A 14848-nucleotide genomic window follows, 5' to 3' on the forward strand; every position below is an offset into this window, starting at 1 on the left:
GGCTTTTTTTATCTCCATGTGCCATCTGCTCTTTCATCAAATCATTTGTAAAGGAGAGGCCCTCACATTCAGGAAAATCATCTGATAAATAAACACCCTGTTACACGGTGATACCTTTTATTGGGCTGTTAACTGCTCGAGCTGTGAGAGATAAATAGGTTTAATTAGTGGTAAGACATTCCTTTTTTAACATTTACATGAGTCTAATCATTATTCCCCTTGCATAGGCAGGCTCAGAATTTTAAGCAGACTTCTCTCCTGTGTGGTGTGTGCTGCCAGGAGGGTCCCATGAATAATTTAAGACCACGTTGTCTTCTGGCCCTCGAAGAAAATACCAATATTTTGCTCCCAGTTCCTGAACTCCTGCCCATTAAGGATCAATTGTGTTCTCGTGGGAGCTGACTCTGCTGGGAGCTGCATGCCCAAACTGGAATCTTTCCTTTTTCCATGGCTCTGGGGAGCTTTTGAAAGTGTCAGGAGAAGCAGGGTCAGGCAAAACAGGGCAGAGCAGGCATTGCTGGCACAGTGACATCGAGGAGGGGCTGAACCTCCAACACTCCCACAGCAGCTCCTGCTCAGCTCTGCTCTCCAGGGAGCACCTGGACATTTATTTACAAAGTGCTGGGGGCCACCAAGGTCCCTCAGGTCATTCAGCTGCCACAGGGCTTTGTTGTGGCCTCTCTGAAGTGTCCTCAGGGACATCTCCAGTCTCTGCTCTGGGACAGGAGCCCAGGAAGGGCTGGAGCTGTGTCAGGGCTTGGCATGGAGCTCAGGGAAAGGTTCTTCCCCCCGAGGGTGCTGGGCACTGCCCAGGCTCCCCAGGGAATGGTCCCGGCCCCAAGGCTGCCAGAGCTCCAGGAGCGTTTGGACACCGCTCTCAGGGATGCTCAGGGTGGGATTGTTGGGGGGTCTGGGTGTGCTCAGGGGTGTCTCTGGATCCTGAGCCGACCACCTGTGCTGTTTTAGAGCCTCTGTGTTCCAGCCCAAGCACTGGAGATAGAGTCAGGAGACTCTTCTGTTGTTTCCAGAGTTGTTTATTTTATCTCATCTAAAAGTTCTTTCCCTGCCCAGCCCAGGTCCGTTCAGCAGCTCAGCCCCAGGCACTGCCCACCCTGGGCTGGGATTGTCTTTTTATACTATAAACTACATAAACATTATTTACAATTATCTCCTAATACCTATCACTTATATTGTACAGTCTGGTTCTACTCTAAACCAATCTAAAAGTGCCAACATCACCCAAAAGATGGATGCAGGAAGAAGGAGAAAGGACAGAACACACCCAAGTTCCTTCATCTTAACCCCAGACCCTCATTATAAACAATCTTAAAAACTTACTTTTTCACCTTATAATAATCTAACTTATACTCTACTTATTTTTTGTGACATGTAATTCTTCATGTAAGGGTGGTAATTTTTTCCAGGGAGAGAAATCAAAGGCACAGGGGGAAAAGAGAAATCAAAGGCACAGGGGTCCGGGGCACTGTGCCAAGGTTCCTGAGCCCCCTGCCAGGCTCTCGACCCATCCAGGGAAGCCAGAGGGATGTCCTGGGTTACCAGGGCAGGGACAGGATAGGCACTGATGATCTCTTCCAATTCAGGATATTCCAGGATTCTGTGATTTGGAGCCTGTTCTGGCTCCCTGCATTCCCACAGGAACCAACCAAAAAGTGTTGAGATCTACAAACAAATTTAGGGACGCTTCAGTTCACAAGAGCTTGGGAATGGCCAATGTCCCACCCAAAGCAGTGTCCATTGAGGGGCTGCTGGAGATGGAGCAGAGCTCAGCCCTCTGGGGGAGCTCAGGAGCAGCAGGAAATCCTCCTCCTCCTCCTCAGGAAGCTTTTCCTGACAAAATCAATCCTGTTCAGAAGATGGAACATCCCACCCCAAAGACGATTTTTCCTGATTGTTTGCCTGGCACAGAACTGTTGATGGAGCTGAATGCAAACTCCTGGAGCCAGAGCTGGATGTGAGAGCAGCTCCAGGGCCAGGGCTGGGGCTGAGCACGGGGCAGGATGGATCCCTTCCCTGGGCATGGCTCAGGATCCACCCTGCTTCTCTGCAAAGGTGGTGATGCCTGGGAGGGAGCAGCTGACAGGGAGATTGGGGCCTCACTGCTGCTCCAGGCTGCACCTGCAGGAGAGGTGTGAGGGTTTTTCCTTAAAAAACCGAGGTCTGTGCTTTAGCTAAAGGAGGGTGGAGTTAAACTGAGACATGGACAAGTAAGGAGAAGGAAACTGTGAAAGAAGAAATCAAAAATTTGGAGGAGAGAAATGAAACCAGGAGAGGGGCTCTCAGCTGGTCACTAAGATGAAAAATCCACAGATTGTGGCCTAGCAGCAATTTTTCTCCTTTGACTCTGCAGTGGTGGCCAGAGAAGGGCACTGGGCAGGACACTGGGGGGGACCAAGGGAAAGGGGGGATTCTGCCCCTGTGCCCCACTCAGGTGAGACCCCACCTGCAGAGCTGCCCCCAGCCCTGGGGAACAGCAGCAGGAGGACGTGGAGCTGCTGGAGCCAGGCCAGAGGAGGCCACGGAGATGCTGCAAGGGCTGGAGCCCCTCTGCTCTGGGGACAGCCTGGGACAGCTAGGGGTGCTCACCTGGAGAGGAGAAGGCTCCAGGGAGAGCTCAGAGCCCCTTGCAGGGCCTGAAGGGGCTCCAGGAGAGCTGGAGAGGGACTGGGGACAAGGGCTGGAGGGACAGGACACAGGGAATGGCTTCCATTGCCAGAGGGCAGGGCTGGATGGGATATTGGGCAGGAATTGTTCCCTGGGAGGGTGGGCAGGCCCTGGCACAGGGTGCCCAGAGCAGCTGTGGCTGCCCCTGGATCCCTGGCAGTGCCCAAGGCCAGGTTGGACACTGGGGCTTGGAGCACTCATGGCCTCATGGGATGAGCTTTAAGGCCCCTTCCCACCCAAACCATTCTGGGATTCCATTCCACACCTGCACACCCTGGGAAGGCCCCCCCAGGGCCTATCAAATCAGGATTAATGGTCCCTCTCAGCAGAGTGAGGAGCTCTGTGTAAACAATTTTTATTCCCATGCCCACCAATCCATCCCTGGATGTTCCTGGCAGTGCATCCAAAGTGCAGCTCAGGAATCAGCAGTTCCACCTGGCTGCCCAGGGATCTGAGCTGTCAGCTCCCCTGGCCCTGGGCTCTGGGGACCATTACCCCTGGATTTGTTCCCTGGTTATCAATCACAATGTTTTCTCTTGGGCACTCTGCCTGGAATAACAGCAATAAAACCCCACCACAGACTCCAGGCTCACAGCAGGAGGGGCAGGATCCCTGCACTGACTCCAGCAGGTTGTGAGATGGAAGGGCCAGATCCTTGAGATGCTGCATTGTCTGGCCAGGATCCAGCAGATAAATAAGCTGCTGTTTCATCTGCAGCCAGTGAATCGCTCCAATTAAAATCAGGAAGATTAATCTCATTAATTGGGTAGATACAGGACCTACCTCTGCATGCCCAGCACAGCCCTTCTGAGATAAAAGGGCTATAATACACCATAATACACCAAAAGTATAAGCAAACTTGGCTAAAGTCATCCTCTTTCCACAAATCCCAGTCATTGGCAGGAGCCCCGGAGGCAGCTGCAAATTCCTGCAGAGGAGGAGAGCAGGAGGAGCTCTGTGCCTCCCAGGAGTGTAATCCTCAAAGGAGCCTGGGGCTTCAGCTGCCTCCTCTCTGTGCTGTCAGCCTTGGAGATTCCAGCGGGATTACAGGGAAGTGCTGCTCTCAGAGGTCACCTGCAGTGCCACCGAGCCCCGGGGGAACGGCAAAGGGAGGGAGGGGGGAGGAGGAAGAATTTCCTGACAGCTCCATCCCTAAAAGCATTCCCTGCTGCTGAAGGAGACTAAAGCATCCCCTTGTCTGTCTTTTCTGCCTCCTCCTCCCACCTGCAGAGCTGGGGAACAGCAGCAGGAGGACGTGGAGCTGCTGGAGCCAGGCCAGAGGAGGCCACGGAGATGCTGCAAGGGCTGGAGCCCCTCTGCTCTGGGGACAGCCTGGAAGAGCTGGGGGTGCTCACCTGGAGAAGAGAAGGCTCCAGGGAGAGCTGAGAGCCCCTTGCAGGGCCTGAAGGGGCTCCAGGAGAGCTGGAGAGGGACTGGGGACAAGGGCTGGAGGGACAGGACACAGGGAATGGCTTCCAGAGAGGAGGCTTAGGTGGGATATTCGTGGTCCTGCAGAACCCTCTTCCTGCTGGGCAGCTCTGGGTGAGTTAAACCTTGTGTGCCTCAGTTTCCCTGGAGTTTTGGCTGTCTCTGCAGAGCTCAGGTGAATCCAGGTGGAGCCCTCCCTGCCCAGCCCAGGAGCTGCATGGGTGAAGCCTTTTGGGGCAGAAATTTTGATCTTCCCATGTAAAACGTGTTTGGGTACAGGAGGTGTCTGCACAGAGCCCCTCCCTCCCCTCCCTGCCCCATCCCCTCCTGTTCTCTGATATCCCAGCGATTCCAAGCCCCTGGAGCTCCCTGGTCTCTCCAGTGGGATACAGAGGGGAGCTGGGCACAGCAAAGTGCAGGAGGTGTCACCGAGGAGTGTTTTGGGTTCTTTCATCTCCCAGCAGCTCCAGACCCTCCAGAGCTTCACAAAGCATTGTTTTGATCAGGGACAGAACAGCTCACACCACCCCTCCTCTGTCCTCCTTTACCCACTAATGAAAACCATCTCCGAGCTAAATTAAATTCTCCTTAACAGCACACCCATCCCTGAGGGCAATTAAAGAAACCTAATGAATCTGCTCCTGTTTGTTTGTTTGTTTGTTTGTTTGTTTGTTTGTTTGTTTGTTTGTTTGTTTAAGGCAATTAACGTGAAGCAGCTACAAAGGTGAACCGTGTATCTTTTAAAATGACTCATGACTCCAAAATGGCTTTGGAGGGGGAGGGACACTGCTGGGTCAGAAGTTCTTGTAGCACTTTCATTTGGAAAATCCTCTCCTGGAGCACCGAGCCCTGAGGTGCTCTGTGGTGCTGCTGGTGTCAGTTCAGCATCCCAGGGTGGGAGATGATTCCCAGGAGCAGCTTCACAGCACCACAGGTGGCTGTTCAAGGACAGTGGGAAGGAGGATGATGTGCATTAATTCGTGTCAACTCCTCTTTTTCCTGTGTCCAACAAATCAATAAATTCTGGCTGGAAATAAAATCATTACTTGCCTCCTCTCATGTTTCAGCTCAACACGGAGCTGGAGATGCCAGAAGAAAGGGATGTGGATTGTTCCAGCTGGATTTGTGAAATGGTTGGAGCTGTGTCAGGGCTTGGCATGGAGCTCAGGGAAAGGTTCTTCCCCCCGAGGGTGCTGGGCACTGCCCAGGCTCCCCAGGGAATGGTCCCGGCCCCAAGGCTGCCAGAGCTCCAGGAGCGTTTGGACACCGCTCTCAGGGATGCTCAGGGTGGGATTGTTGGGGGTGTGGGCAGGGCCAGGGGCTGGGCTGGATGGTGATGGTGAGACCCCACCTGCAGAGCTGCCCCAGCCCTGGGAGCACCTGGAGCTGCAGGAGAGAGTCCAGGGGCAGCACCAGGATGATCAGGGGGATGGAGCAGCTCTGCTGGGAGGAAAGGTTGGGAGAGAGAGGCCAGAGCAGAGAAGCTTTGGGGTGATTTCATTGTGGCCTTCCAGGACCTGATGGGAACCTGCAAGAAAGATGAAGAGAGACAGTTTCCAAGGGCCTGGAGGGACAGGAAAAGAGGGAATGGCTTCAAACTGACAAAGAGTAGGTTTAGATTGGATATTAGGAAAAATTTCTTTCCTGTGAGGGTGGGCAGGCCCTGGCACAGGTGCCCAGAGCAGCTGTGGCTGCCCCTGGATCCCTGGCAGTGTCCCAGGCCAGGTTGGATGGGGCTGGAGCAGCCTGGGACAGTGGAAGGTGTCCCTGCCCAAGGAATGGGATGATATTAAAGTCCTTTCCAGCCCAAGCCAGTCTGGGATTCTGTAAAGAGCAACAGATGCTCAAGGTGAGGTTTGAAGTAACCCCAGGGAGGGAGCACAGGATTTTTCCTGTCACAGTTGGGTCTCTTGGAGCATCTGAAGGGAAAAGCACAGACCTGGCTGCACTCCCAGCTGGGGACAGAGGTCCTGCTGCTGAGCCAGGCAAGCTGGAAAAGTGCTTTGTGCCTGTGAGCACGGCTGAGCAGAGAGCAGCTGCTGCCCTGAGCCTGGCAGAGGCTCCCAGGGCTCTGCCCAGCAGGAATGCTGAGCTTTTCCCGGAGCCACGCGCGGGCAGCGAGCACAGCCCGCCTGTCAGGTGTTTGCAGTAATGGAAAGGAGCAAACAAAGCTGTTCAGGGTACAAATGAGGATAAATCCAGGCACTTGTACCTGCTCACAAACAGCCTGCCAGCTGAGGAGCTGAAATCCAACACCCTGGAGAAGCTGGTGGCCTTGGAGCACCCAGGCACTGCTGAAGCTGCAGCCCAGGAGTGGTGCTGGCGATGCTGGAGGGCAGAGAAAGGGTGTCAGAGGGGTGGAAGGCAGGATAAACTGGGCCAGGGAGGTGCGCATTGGGAAACCAGGTGGGAAACTGCATCCCCAGACCCATGGGAATGAAGAACATCCTGGTGTCCATCCCTGTGTGCTCCATGCTGCAGCAGCCTGGGTCACAGGCAGAGCCTGACCTTTGCAGCCCCAATTAGCTGGGAGAGGAGCTGTGCAGCTAATGAGCCCGTGAAGGGATTTATCTCAGCCCCAGGCACTGACAGTGACTGTAAAACTCCTGGCACAGGCAGCAGCTCCATATCGATCCCAGGAAAGCTGAGTGCTCCCCAGCATAAAATCACAGGGAAATGGGATTTCTCCATCAGGTTTCTTTGCAGTTCCTTTGCCTGTGAGAATGGGACCTCCTCATGCCCAGTGTGGCCAAGAGCCACCTGCAGCAGGTGACATTGGTGGCACTGGAGGTTGTTGACAGTGAGCAATTGTCACCCCTTTGAGGGGTGTGACCAGTGATGGCAGCAAAACGGGGAGGGGGACACTGGGCTGGCCTGAAAAGAGAAGGGATAGATCCTGATTTCCATAGGCTTCAGAGGGAATTCTGGAGAGCAGGGAGGAGAGAACCTGAGGGAGACACTGGAGTCCCCCAGATCAAAGGGAAGAGCTGTGGATTTTTCCTGACAGTTTGCAGGAAGGAGGCACTGGGAAACACTCTGGGTATCTGGCCAGTTTAACTGGTTTTATGAAACAAACTGCTGCCAGAACATTCCAGAAGGGTCACAGGGAGGGAAGAGGGGTCTCAGAGTTGCAGCTGGGGACAGGGCTGGGGACAGGGCTGGGGACAGGGTTCAGCACAGTCCTGCTGAGAGGCTGGGGAGCTGCAGAGGATTTAGAGCCCTGTCCCCAACCCAGCCCCCAAACTCAGGAGCTTGGAATTGGTTCCTCCTCTGATTCCCCCTCCTTGCAGCCAGGCGTGGTTGGTGCTGCTCAGAGCGTGGGATGAGGGGATAATCAGCCCTGAGCTTTCCTCTACCTGCAGGAGGCTGGAAGGAAATTCTGAGTCAGACCAAAACAACATTTAGAAAATGTAGCAGGCCCGGGCAGGATCATCAGTGGCTGGTAATGACAATTTATCTTGTCACATCTTGATACCTCCTGTTGTAACGTCCTCCCTGCCTGGTTTGCAGGGAAAGGGCATCCTGTAAATCACAGAGGCACTGGGAGATATTGTCCTTCCCACTTCACAGGCTGGACAGGCGCCTTGAGCTGGAACCTGGCAGGCAGAGGCACAATTCCACCACAGAGCACCTTTGCTGTGCTGCAGGGAATTTGTTTCCCTCCTCATTCAGCCCCAGCTCCACTCCTGCCACAGAACAACTCCCACTGCCAGCAATTCCCACTGCAACCATTTTAAACAATCCTATAACCCATGATTCTCTCCAGGCTGATCATCCCACTGCACACACTGAGGAAATGAGTCTGGCACCATGGCAGCCTGCATGAACACTAAATATTTATTCCCTTGGGAATTCCTGAAAGGGCACTGGAGATGTCCTGGGCACAAGGATGAGCAAAGCTCTGCAACCCACCTGGGAAGCAGAGTGGATTTCTTCCTATTTTGTAGACAAGATAAAGGACATTTTAAAGAGTTCCTGGGAGCTCAGGAAGGTCCCCAAGAAAGGAATAAACCCCAGGAGTGGCAGCTCCCCATGCCCAGGCTTAACTGGTAAATACAGCAGGTTCAATCAGCTCCGGGGCAGTTGTGTCCATGTTTTCCCCAGGAGATGCTGAGCCAGTTGGACAGAGCCAGTGCTGTGCAGTAGCTTGAGCATCAAAGTAGAGAGGAGAGAGGTTTACACCAGCGTGGCTTAATTCCCAGTCGCCTGTCAGCTCAGAGCATGCACATGTTCAGCTCTCACAGCCTGAGTAACTGATAAGAGCTCTTTTATTAATTCCTGGTAACTCAATCTGCCCTCCCAGCCCCGAGTGCTGAGCAGAGACGATGCCCTCAGGAGCTGGAGATCAATTTAAATTTCCAGAGCCTCGGTCCCTGACTCACTCCATAGTGCCAGTGCTCCTCAGAATAAACTGGGAGTGGATTTTCTGTCACATCCCTGATCCCAGCTCCCCTTCCAGCAGTGCTGGCTGCCACATCCTGCTGTGCTGGAGTCATGGACAGGAGCCGTGCAGGGGGACACGTCTGAGCAGCTCCCACCCCCTCCACCCAGCTGGATCACTGGGATGGATCCTCTGGGTACTGGCGCTTCTATGCAGCCCCATCTGGAGGAGAGCAGGGGCTCCAGGGCTCTCTGCTCATCCTGTTGCTCACTGGTGCTCAGACGCTGCAGGAAAAGCTCCCTTGGAAGTGGCAGCTCCAGCAGAGAGCTGAGAGTCGAACCAGCCTGGAGGGATGGAAAAACAAAGTCACTGACCGTGGCCCAGGTGACCCAGGCACGGAAGGAGTGGGAAGCAAACCGGGTTAATGAGCTGCCTGGTTAATGACCCACATCCAAATCCTGCCTGCCGCTCGTGCAGGCGCCTCAGCCACTCCCCACACCCCTGGACTGGCTCCAGCGCTCCCAGTGCTCCCAGTGCTCCCAGCCCTCCCAGCGCTCCCTCCTCTCAGGGATCTCCTGGAGAATCAGACCCCTGGAAGGGAATCAGGCAGCAGCCCAGCACTGCTGACCCAGGACACTGTGCTTCAGCTGCCCCCAAACACTGCTGACCATGACCTCTTTAATTCTGGCACTGCAGGTTCTGCTGCTCAATAAAAGCAAAAAAAAAAAAAAAAATGGAAAAAAGAAAAAAAAAAAAAGCCATTTATGAGGGAACAGTCAATAAAGTGAGACTTGCTTATCACAGCTGGTTAGGAGTGGTTGGAAACTGCACTCTCTGGAATGGTGAGGGGTCACTAATTCAGGACAGCTGCAGTGTCCTGGAGCTGAGATCACTCCAGCAAGGCTGCGACAGGAACCCTGACACGTTCCAACACCCCAGGTTATGGCCACAAAGTGGAAGCTCTTCCCTCCTGGCCTGCTGCAGCTCCTGGGGCTCAGTGTCCCCTGCTCTGCATTCCAGTGTCAGCCCATCAAGAGCCTGCTCTCAGCTCAGGATACAACAGGACCGGGTGCTGGGGTCACCAAAACACCCCGGGTGACACCCGAGTGCTGGCACAAGAAAGAAAAAGGAAAGGACAACAGCTCAGATGGAATGTTTGCACTTTTATTCAGGCTCTGAAAAATCACAAACCCGCAGAGCCCCTTTGCTCCCCCCACTGCTGTGTCCCTCCCCGCTGTGCCCTGCCGGTGCCACCAGCAATGTCACCCCAAGGAAGGTGACACCCAGACTCTCAGCTGAGCCTGGCTGCTCAGCGTTCTGAGGCATTGACAGAAATGTCTTTTCTCCAGGTCTTTAGGGAGCCTCAGTTCCTCGGAGCTGCTTTGCAGGATCAGTGGAGAGTGAAATGCCCAGGCTTGAGCTGCCGCGGGTGGACAAGGTGCCTCCTGAGGATCCTCTGGAACAAATTCTTCCTGGCTGTCGCCGTGGGGAGCTCCAGGCTGGAGCTGCTCCTCGGACAGTCCATGCCCAGAGGCCTCCTGTCCCTCTTCTCGGCCTCTCGGCTTTCCAGAGCCTCTGTTATTCGGATGTCTCTGGCACATCTGGGCAGGGGAAGCCCCGCTGGGCTCGGGCTGCTTCCATCGCCCTTGTGACCGCTGGCACGGGCACTTGGCTGCTTGTGGTCCCTCTGGCTTCCTCCCATGCCGGAGTCTCCCTCAGCAGCAGGAATCCCGGGATGTCCGCAGCATCCCGGCTCCTCCTGCCACTTGGGACGTGTCCCGGGACCCCGAGGGTGGCCTGAGCCCGAGTGAAAAAACGCCTCCTCACTGGTGACCTGCGGGCTGCGCCCCAGGGTGACAAAGCCGTACGGGGTGGTGACCTTGGGGAGGTGCGGCAGGGACAGAGCTGCCCAGGCAGTGGGGTCTGGGTTGGAGCAGGATGAGTTAAAAGAGGATGAGTTAGAGCCCTGCTCATCCTGCACCGCCGTGTCCCAGCTGCCACTCCAAGCCGTCCCCTCCAGCTGCCCCGTCCCCTCCAGCTGTCCCGCCCCCTTGCCTGAGCATCTCTGCTTCTTGTGGACGTCCAGGGACGGGATAATAAACTGCGGGATTCTGTCGGGGGTCACCACGTGGAAGAAGATGTCGCTGGAGCTGCTGCCCTGGAGCGTGGCCCGGCAGAGGGACATGGTGGCCCCGAGGGCTCGCTGGCCAGCGCTGGGCATTTATGCTCTGCGGCCACCCCCGGCTGGTGACGCGCGGTGACGACAGCGCCAGGTCCCTGCCGGGGTCCAGCGCCCGCCGGGGCACGGGGCAGGCGGATGGAGGGGACAAGCGAGGACGCGGCGCTGCCGCTGTCACGCAGGGCCAGCAGCTCCGGCACCCACGAGGCAGCGCAGAGGGGAAGAGCCGGAGGAGCGGATGAGTCACCAGCCGTGGGCATCAGGTGGAAAGGGCAGCCGAGAGCGGCAGACAAACACTTGAGCTCTGTCTAGCAAAGCTCCCGTCGGGAAAGGCTCCGGCCCACGCGATTCCTCAGAGCGAGCGGCAGCTCCGAGCACCGCACCCCGAGTCCCTGCTCCCAGCCTGCCGGGGCTCCTTTCCCAACATCCCTGTGCTCCCATCCCGCTGGCTGCGAAGGAGGGGGAACAGCCCCAGGCAGTCCCCAGGCCAGCGGGAAGAGGCTTTGTGCCTCCTGCAGGTGGGAGGATGAGGAGGATGAAGCTGGTCCCCAGTTTTGCCTTTCCCCTTGTGGTTTGCTGGCACTCTACCCCAGCTAAGGAAGCTCCTCCGCTCTCCGGGGGATAACGGTGGCTTTAGGGTGGCTCAGGCTGGGAAAATGATGCAGACAGGAAAAGCAGCTCCATCTGTATGCTGGCACGGAGCAGGGAGGATGAGAGGGGGCTCCCCTCACCTAGGATCGAGTTTCTCCCATTCCTGGGGGGCTCAGCAGGGCAGGTTCTGGTATCTCATCACCTTCAGCTCTTTGCATCCGCACAGAACAAGGGGAGAAATCTCAAATCAGAGCCTTGGCAAGTTCCAGGAGGAGGAGACTTCAAACTGAGAGAAAATGACCTCCTAACTGAGTGCTGATAACAGTGCTGATAACAGTGCTGATAACAGTGCTGATAACAGTGCTGGTAGCCCCTACCTGAGAGCCCTGGGCTTCCCCAATCAGCAGAGCCAGCAGCTCATCAGGGTAACGAGGAGCAGATGAGGCAGGTCCTATAAGTACCCTGAGGGTCGCAGAGGGGTCTAAGCCAGGTTTGTGTCCAGTCTGGGCTCTATGGAGCAATACCTGAATCAGGTCTGGGCACTGCCCAAGAGGTGGCTTCTGCTGGGGACACTCCTAGAGCTGGCCTGGAGGCTCTGACCTTTCCTCTTTCTCTCTCTCCAGATGAGACTGCTCACCAGCAGTGATTCCTTTTCCAGGAGGTTCCTGGACCAGATCCTTCAGCTCAGCTTGGTAAAGTACCCGGTGAGTGATGCTGAGCCCGGGGAGGGGGTGGCTAAAGCCTCAACCCTGGCAGTTGCTGAGTTTTCCTGCCAGAAAGTCTATAGTCTTTCAGTCTTTTCACATCATTAGATACTAGGAAGAAATTTCTCCCCATGAGGGTGGACAGGCTCTGGAAGTGTCCAAAGCCAGGCCAAAAGGGGCTTGGAGCAGCCTGGGATAGTGGGAGGTGTCTGTGCCCATGATAATGTGTGGAATACGTGGTTCTTAAGGTCCCTTCCAACCCAAACAATTCCACGATTTCTCCTCTGCATGTGCTTGTCCTCTGCTTTCCTGCCTATCTCAACTTTCTCCTTGGCCTTGCCTTGCTCCCCTTCAGCTGTTGGTGACTGCAACATTCCCATTTCTCTCCTTCTCTGGGCCAGTAGAAATGGGAGGGTTTTGGGAATGAACAACCCAGCAGGTTTTGGCTGAAGTTGGTCCCAGTCTCAGCTGCACACTGGGACAGAGCAGAGTTTAAGGCATTCCCTGAAGATTTTGAACTCCTGGAAGTTCCCCTGTGTGCTGATGGACTTCTCTTTGCAGCTGAAGCTCCTTCAGAAAGCATCTGTCTGGATTGGATTGGTGCTCCCTGTCAGCACCATCAGGAGCAGACTCTGCCCCCCATCCCAGTCCCCCACCCGGCCTGGGCTCCTCGCCAGGAAGCGCCGGGGGAAGCTCCTGCGCCTTCTGCTCTCCATCACTCCCACCAGGATCCAGAACCTCCTGGGCTACCTCCCCAGGGACTGGGACCAGAGCAATGTGTCCAAGGGTAAGAGCTGGGGCCTCTTGGAGCACCTGGAGGCTTTGCAGCTGTGAAGAACACAGCATGGAATTCCTGCAGGGAGCTGGGAAAGCTGCTGTGTTTGTTCTGGGTGTGGTGATTGTGAATCCCTGCAGAGATCCGGGAGGCTCCCATCAACCCAGCCAGCAAAGCCAGCAAGAGGAAGCGGGATGATGTGGCTCTGGAGGAGCAGGAGTCCTGGTTTGTGGTGCTGGAGAGGGATTGGCCAGAGGATGACTCTGATGACCTCACATATGAGGTGAGATGTTGTGGCTACTGAGCAATTCCCAGATGGTTTGGCCTCATTGTGGGTCTGGGGTGCTCTGGGAGTGTCCCTGTGGAGGAGCCTGCAGAGGTTTCCTTTCTTATCCCTTCTGAGAATATCCAAGGAGCACTTGACCATCACCCCAGCACCCTCTGAGAGCTGGGGGTGCCCCACTCATCCCTGGGGTTTCCCTTTGGTGGAGGTTTCCCTTGGCCCTGCAAGGCAGTGTCTCCATCACCCTTGGCTGTGGCTCCCAGTGCTGTTGGGGACAGGGCTGGTGTGTCCTTCCCCACACTGTCCCTTCCTCAGAACCTCCCTTTGCCTCTTCCCCTCCAGCCCTCAGAGGTGGAGACGGACAGTGAGGAGTACCAGTCCCAAAATGACACTGACCTGGAGGAGCAGGGTGAGGTCACTGTGCTGGAGCCCTCAGCTGTCCAGGTGAGTGTTCCTGCTCCATTCCTGGGGACAGCATCCATCCTGGCCTGGAAGGATTTACCTCAGCCCCTGGCTGCAGGAGGAGGGACTCTGGGTTACTCTAATCTGAATTCTATGAATCCCTTATGGGTTTTGTGCTGCTCTGAATGTGTCCCTGTGCCACACAACCCCCAGGGCTCTGTGCTGCCCCCAGAGCTGGCAGCAGAGGATCCAGCTGTGACCAGCAGTGGGGAGGAGGCTCCAGATGTGTCCAGTGGTGATTCCCAGAAGCCACGAGGTGATGGGAGCAGCGAGGATATCAGCAGCCCTGACACAACCTGTGTTGCCAGCCCCTGCCAGCATGGGGTAAGCACAATGCCACCCTCTGAGTCTGGAGCAGGGGAGGTGTCACAAGTCCCCTGCACGTCCCCAGGCTCTGAGCCTTTGTCCCAGAGCTCTGCTGCCAAGGGAAAGGGTTGGAGGGGCTCCAGCCCCTGTGCAGGGACACAGCCTCAGTCCCCAGGTGTTGGTGGGGTGGTGTTGGGTGTGCCCAGTCACCAGTGTGTGCCAGCTTGTGGCACCCCTGACCCGGGGCTGCTGCCAGCAGGTTGCTACAGGCTCTTTGTGACTCCCTGGCCCAGATATTTTGCAGTAGAAAATAGGGAGAATTTGCAGGAAACTCTTTACCACAAGCAGCTTCCATGGGGTCTCTCATTGCTCTGGTCCCAAAGCACTGCTGGATACTCTCCTAATTCTCAGGAAGCTGCTGCCCTGTGTGGCTTGCAGAAAAGTGGAGGGTCAGGAGGGAGGTGGGGAATTGGTTTGTCCCCAATGTCAGTGAGGACAGGCAGTGCTATGGGGAAAATCTCCTGTTTTCCAGGCAAACAAGGACATGTGGACACGTCTGGGGCTGTAAAGTGCCCGATTGCCTGGTACAGCCATGTCCCTGAGGAAGATTAAATGTCCAGTTAAATGCTGTGTTTGTTTCCTATTTCTGAAGTTTATAATAAAGTTACCCTATTTTTTCACATGAACTGGGCTCTCTAGGCTGTCAGTACGTGGAGTTGGCATTACAGGGTGTGGGGCTGCCAGGGGCATCTTTCCCTCTAATCCCTCCTGGGGAGGAGCTCCTCAGGGTGCCTGGGAGAGGGATGGCTCAGGGAATGCTGGAATGTGATGGCTGGGGGAGAACTGAAGGTGCAGAATGAGGCTGGGCAGCACTGGGGCTTTCCAAGGGGCAGTCCCTGAGCTTGGACATCCAGGCTGCTCCCTGGATAGCCCTGAGCTTCCTGGTGCCCCTAGAAAATCCCCTTCCCTTCTGGCATCCCCAAAACCCCTGGAATAACCCCTTGGAATAAACAAGGCCTCAGTATTAAACTCCTTGGTTTTTCAGTGAACACTTTAA

The 14848-nt window shown here is 55.6% G+C and overlaps 2 protein-coding genes across 2 annotated transcripts; one reads left to right on the forward strand and one right to left on the reverse strand.

Annotated features, from left to right (window-relative positions):
* Positions 1-9639: 9639 nt before the first annotated feature.
* Positions 9640-10683, reverse strand: LOC117008427 (C2 calcium-dependent domain-containing protein 4C-like). The gene has a single exon (XM_033082274.1). It carries the CDS (start codon positions 10674-10676, stop codon positions 9882-9884), a length of 795 nt encoding a protein of 264 aa, XP_032938165.1. The 5' UTR covers positions 10677-10683; the 3' UTR covers positions 9640-9881.
* A 130-nt stretch (positions 10684-10813) lies between these two features.
* LOC117008495 lies at positions 10814-14392 on the forward strand. Its single transcript, XM_033082405.1, has 7 exons — positions 10814-10933; positions 11885-11965; positions 12527-12752; positions 12881-13023; positions 13366-13467; positions 13639-13809; positions 14324-14392. Exons 2-7 carry the CDS (start codon positions 11885-11887, stop codon positions 14357-14359), a joined length of 759 nt encoding a protein of 252 aa, XP_032938296.1. The 5' UTR covers positions 10814-10933; the 3' UTR covers positions 14360-14392.
* Positions 14393-14848: the final 456 nt, after the last annotated feature.

This window comes from Catharus ustulatus, chromosome 29, assembly GCF_009819885.2.
Source record: "Catharus ustulatus isolate bCatUst1 chromosome 29, bCatUst1.pri.v2, whole genome shotgun sequence".
NCBI classification, from domain to species: domain Eukaryota; kingdom Metazoa; phylum Chordata; class Aves; order Passeriformes; family Turdidae; genus Catharus; species Catharus ustulatus.

What these genes read in the sequence shown, in the direction of transcription:
- LOC117008427 (XM_033082274.1), bottom strand. Translation starts at nt 10,676, where the DNA reads ATGTCCCTCTGCCGGGCCACGCTCCAGGGCAGCAGCTCCAGCGACATC.
- LOC117008495 (XM_033082405.1), top strand. Translation starts at nt 11,885, where the DNA reads ATGAGACTGCTCACCAGCAGTGATTCCTTTTCCAGGAGGTTCCTGGAC. An exon ending in TCAGCTTGGTAAAGTACCCG is followed by an intron (nt 11,966 to 12,526) that starts GTGAGTGATGCT and finishes TTCTCTTTGCAG; the next exon opens with CTGAAGCTCCTTCAGAAAGC. An exon ending in CCAGAGCAATGTGTCCAAGG is followed by an intron (nt 12,753 to 12,880) that starts GTAAGAGCTGGG and finishes GAATCCCTGCAG; the next exon opens with AGATCCGGGAGGCTCCCATC.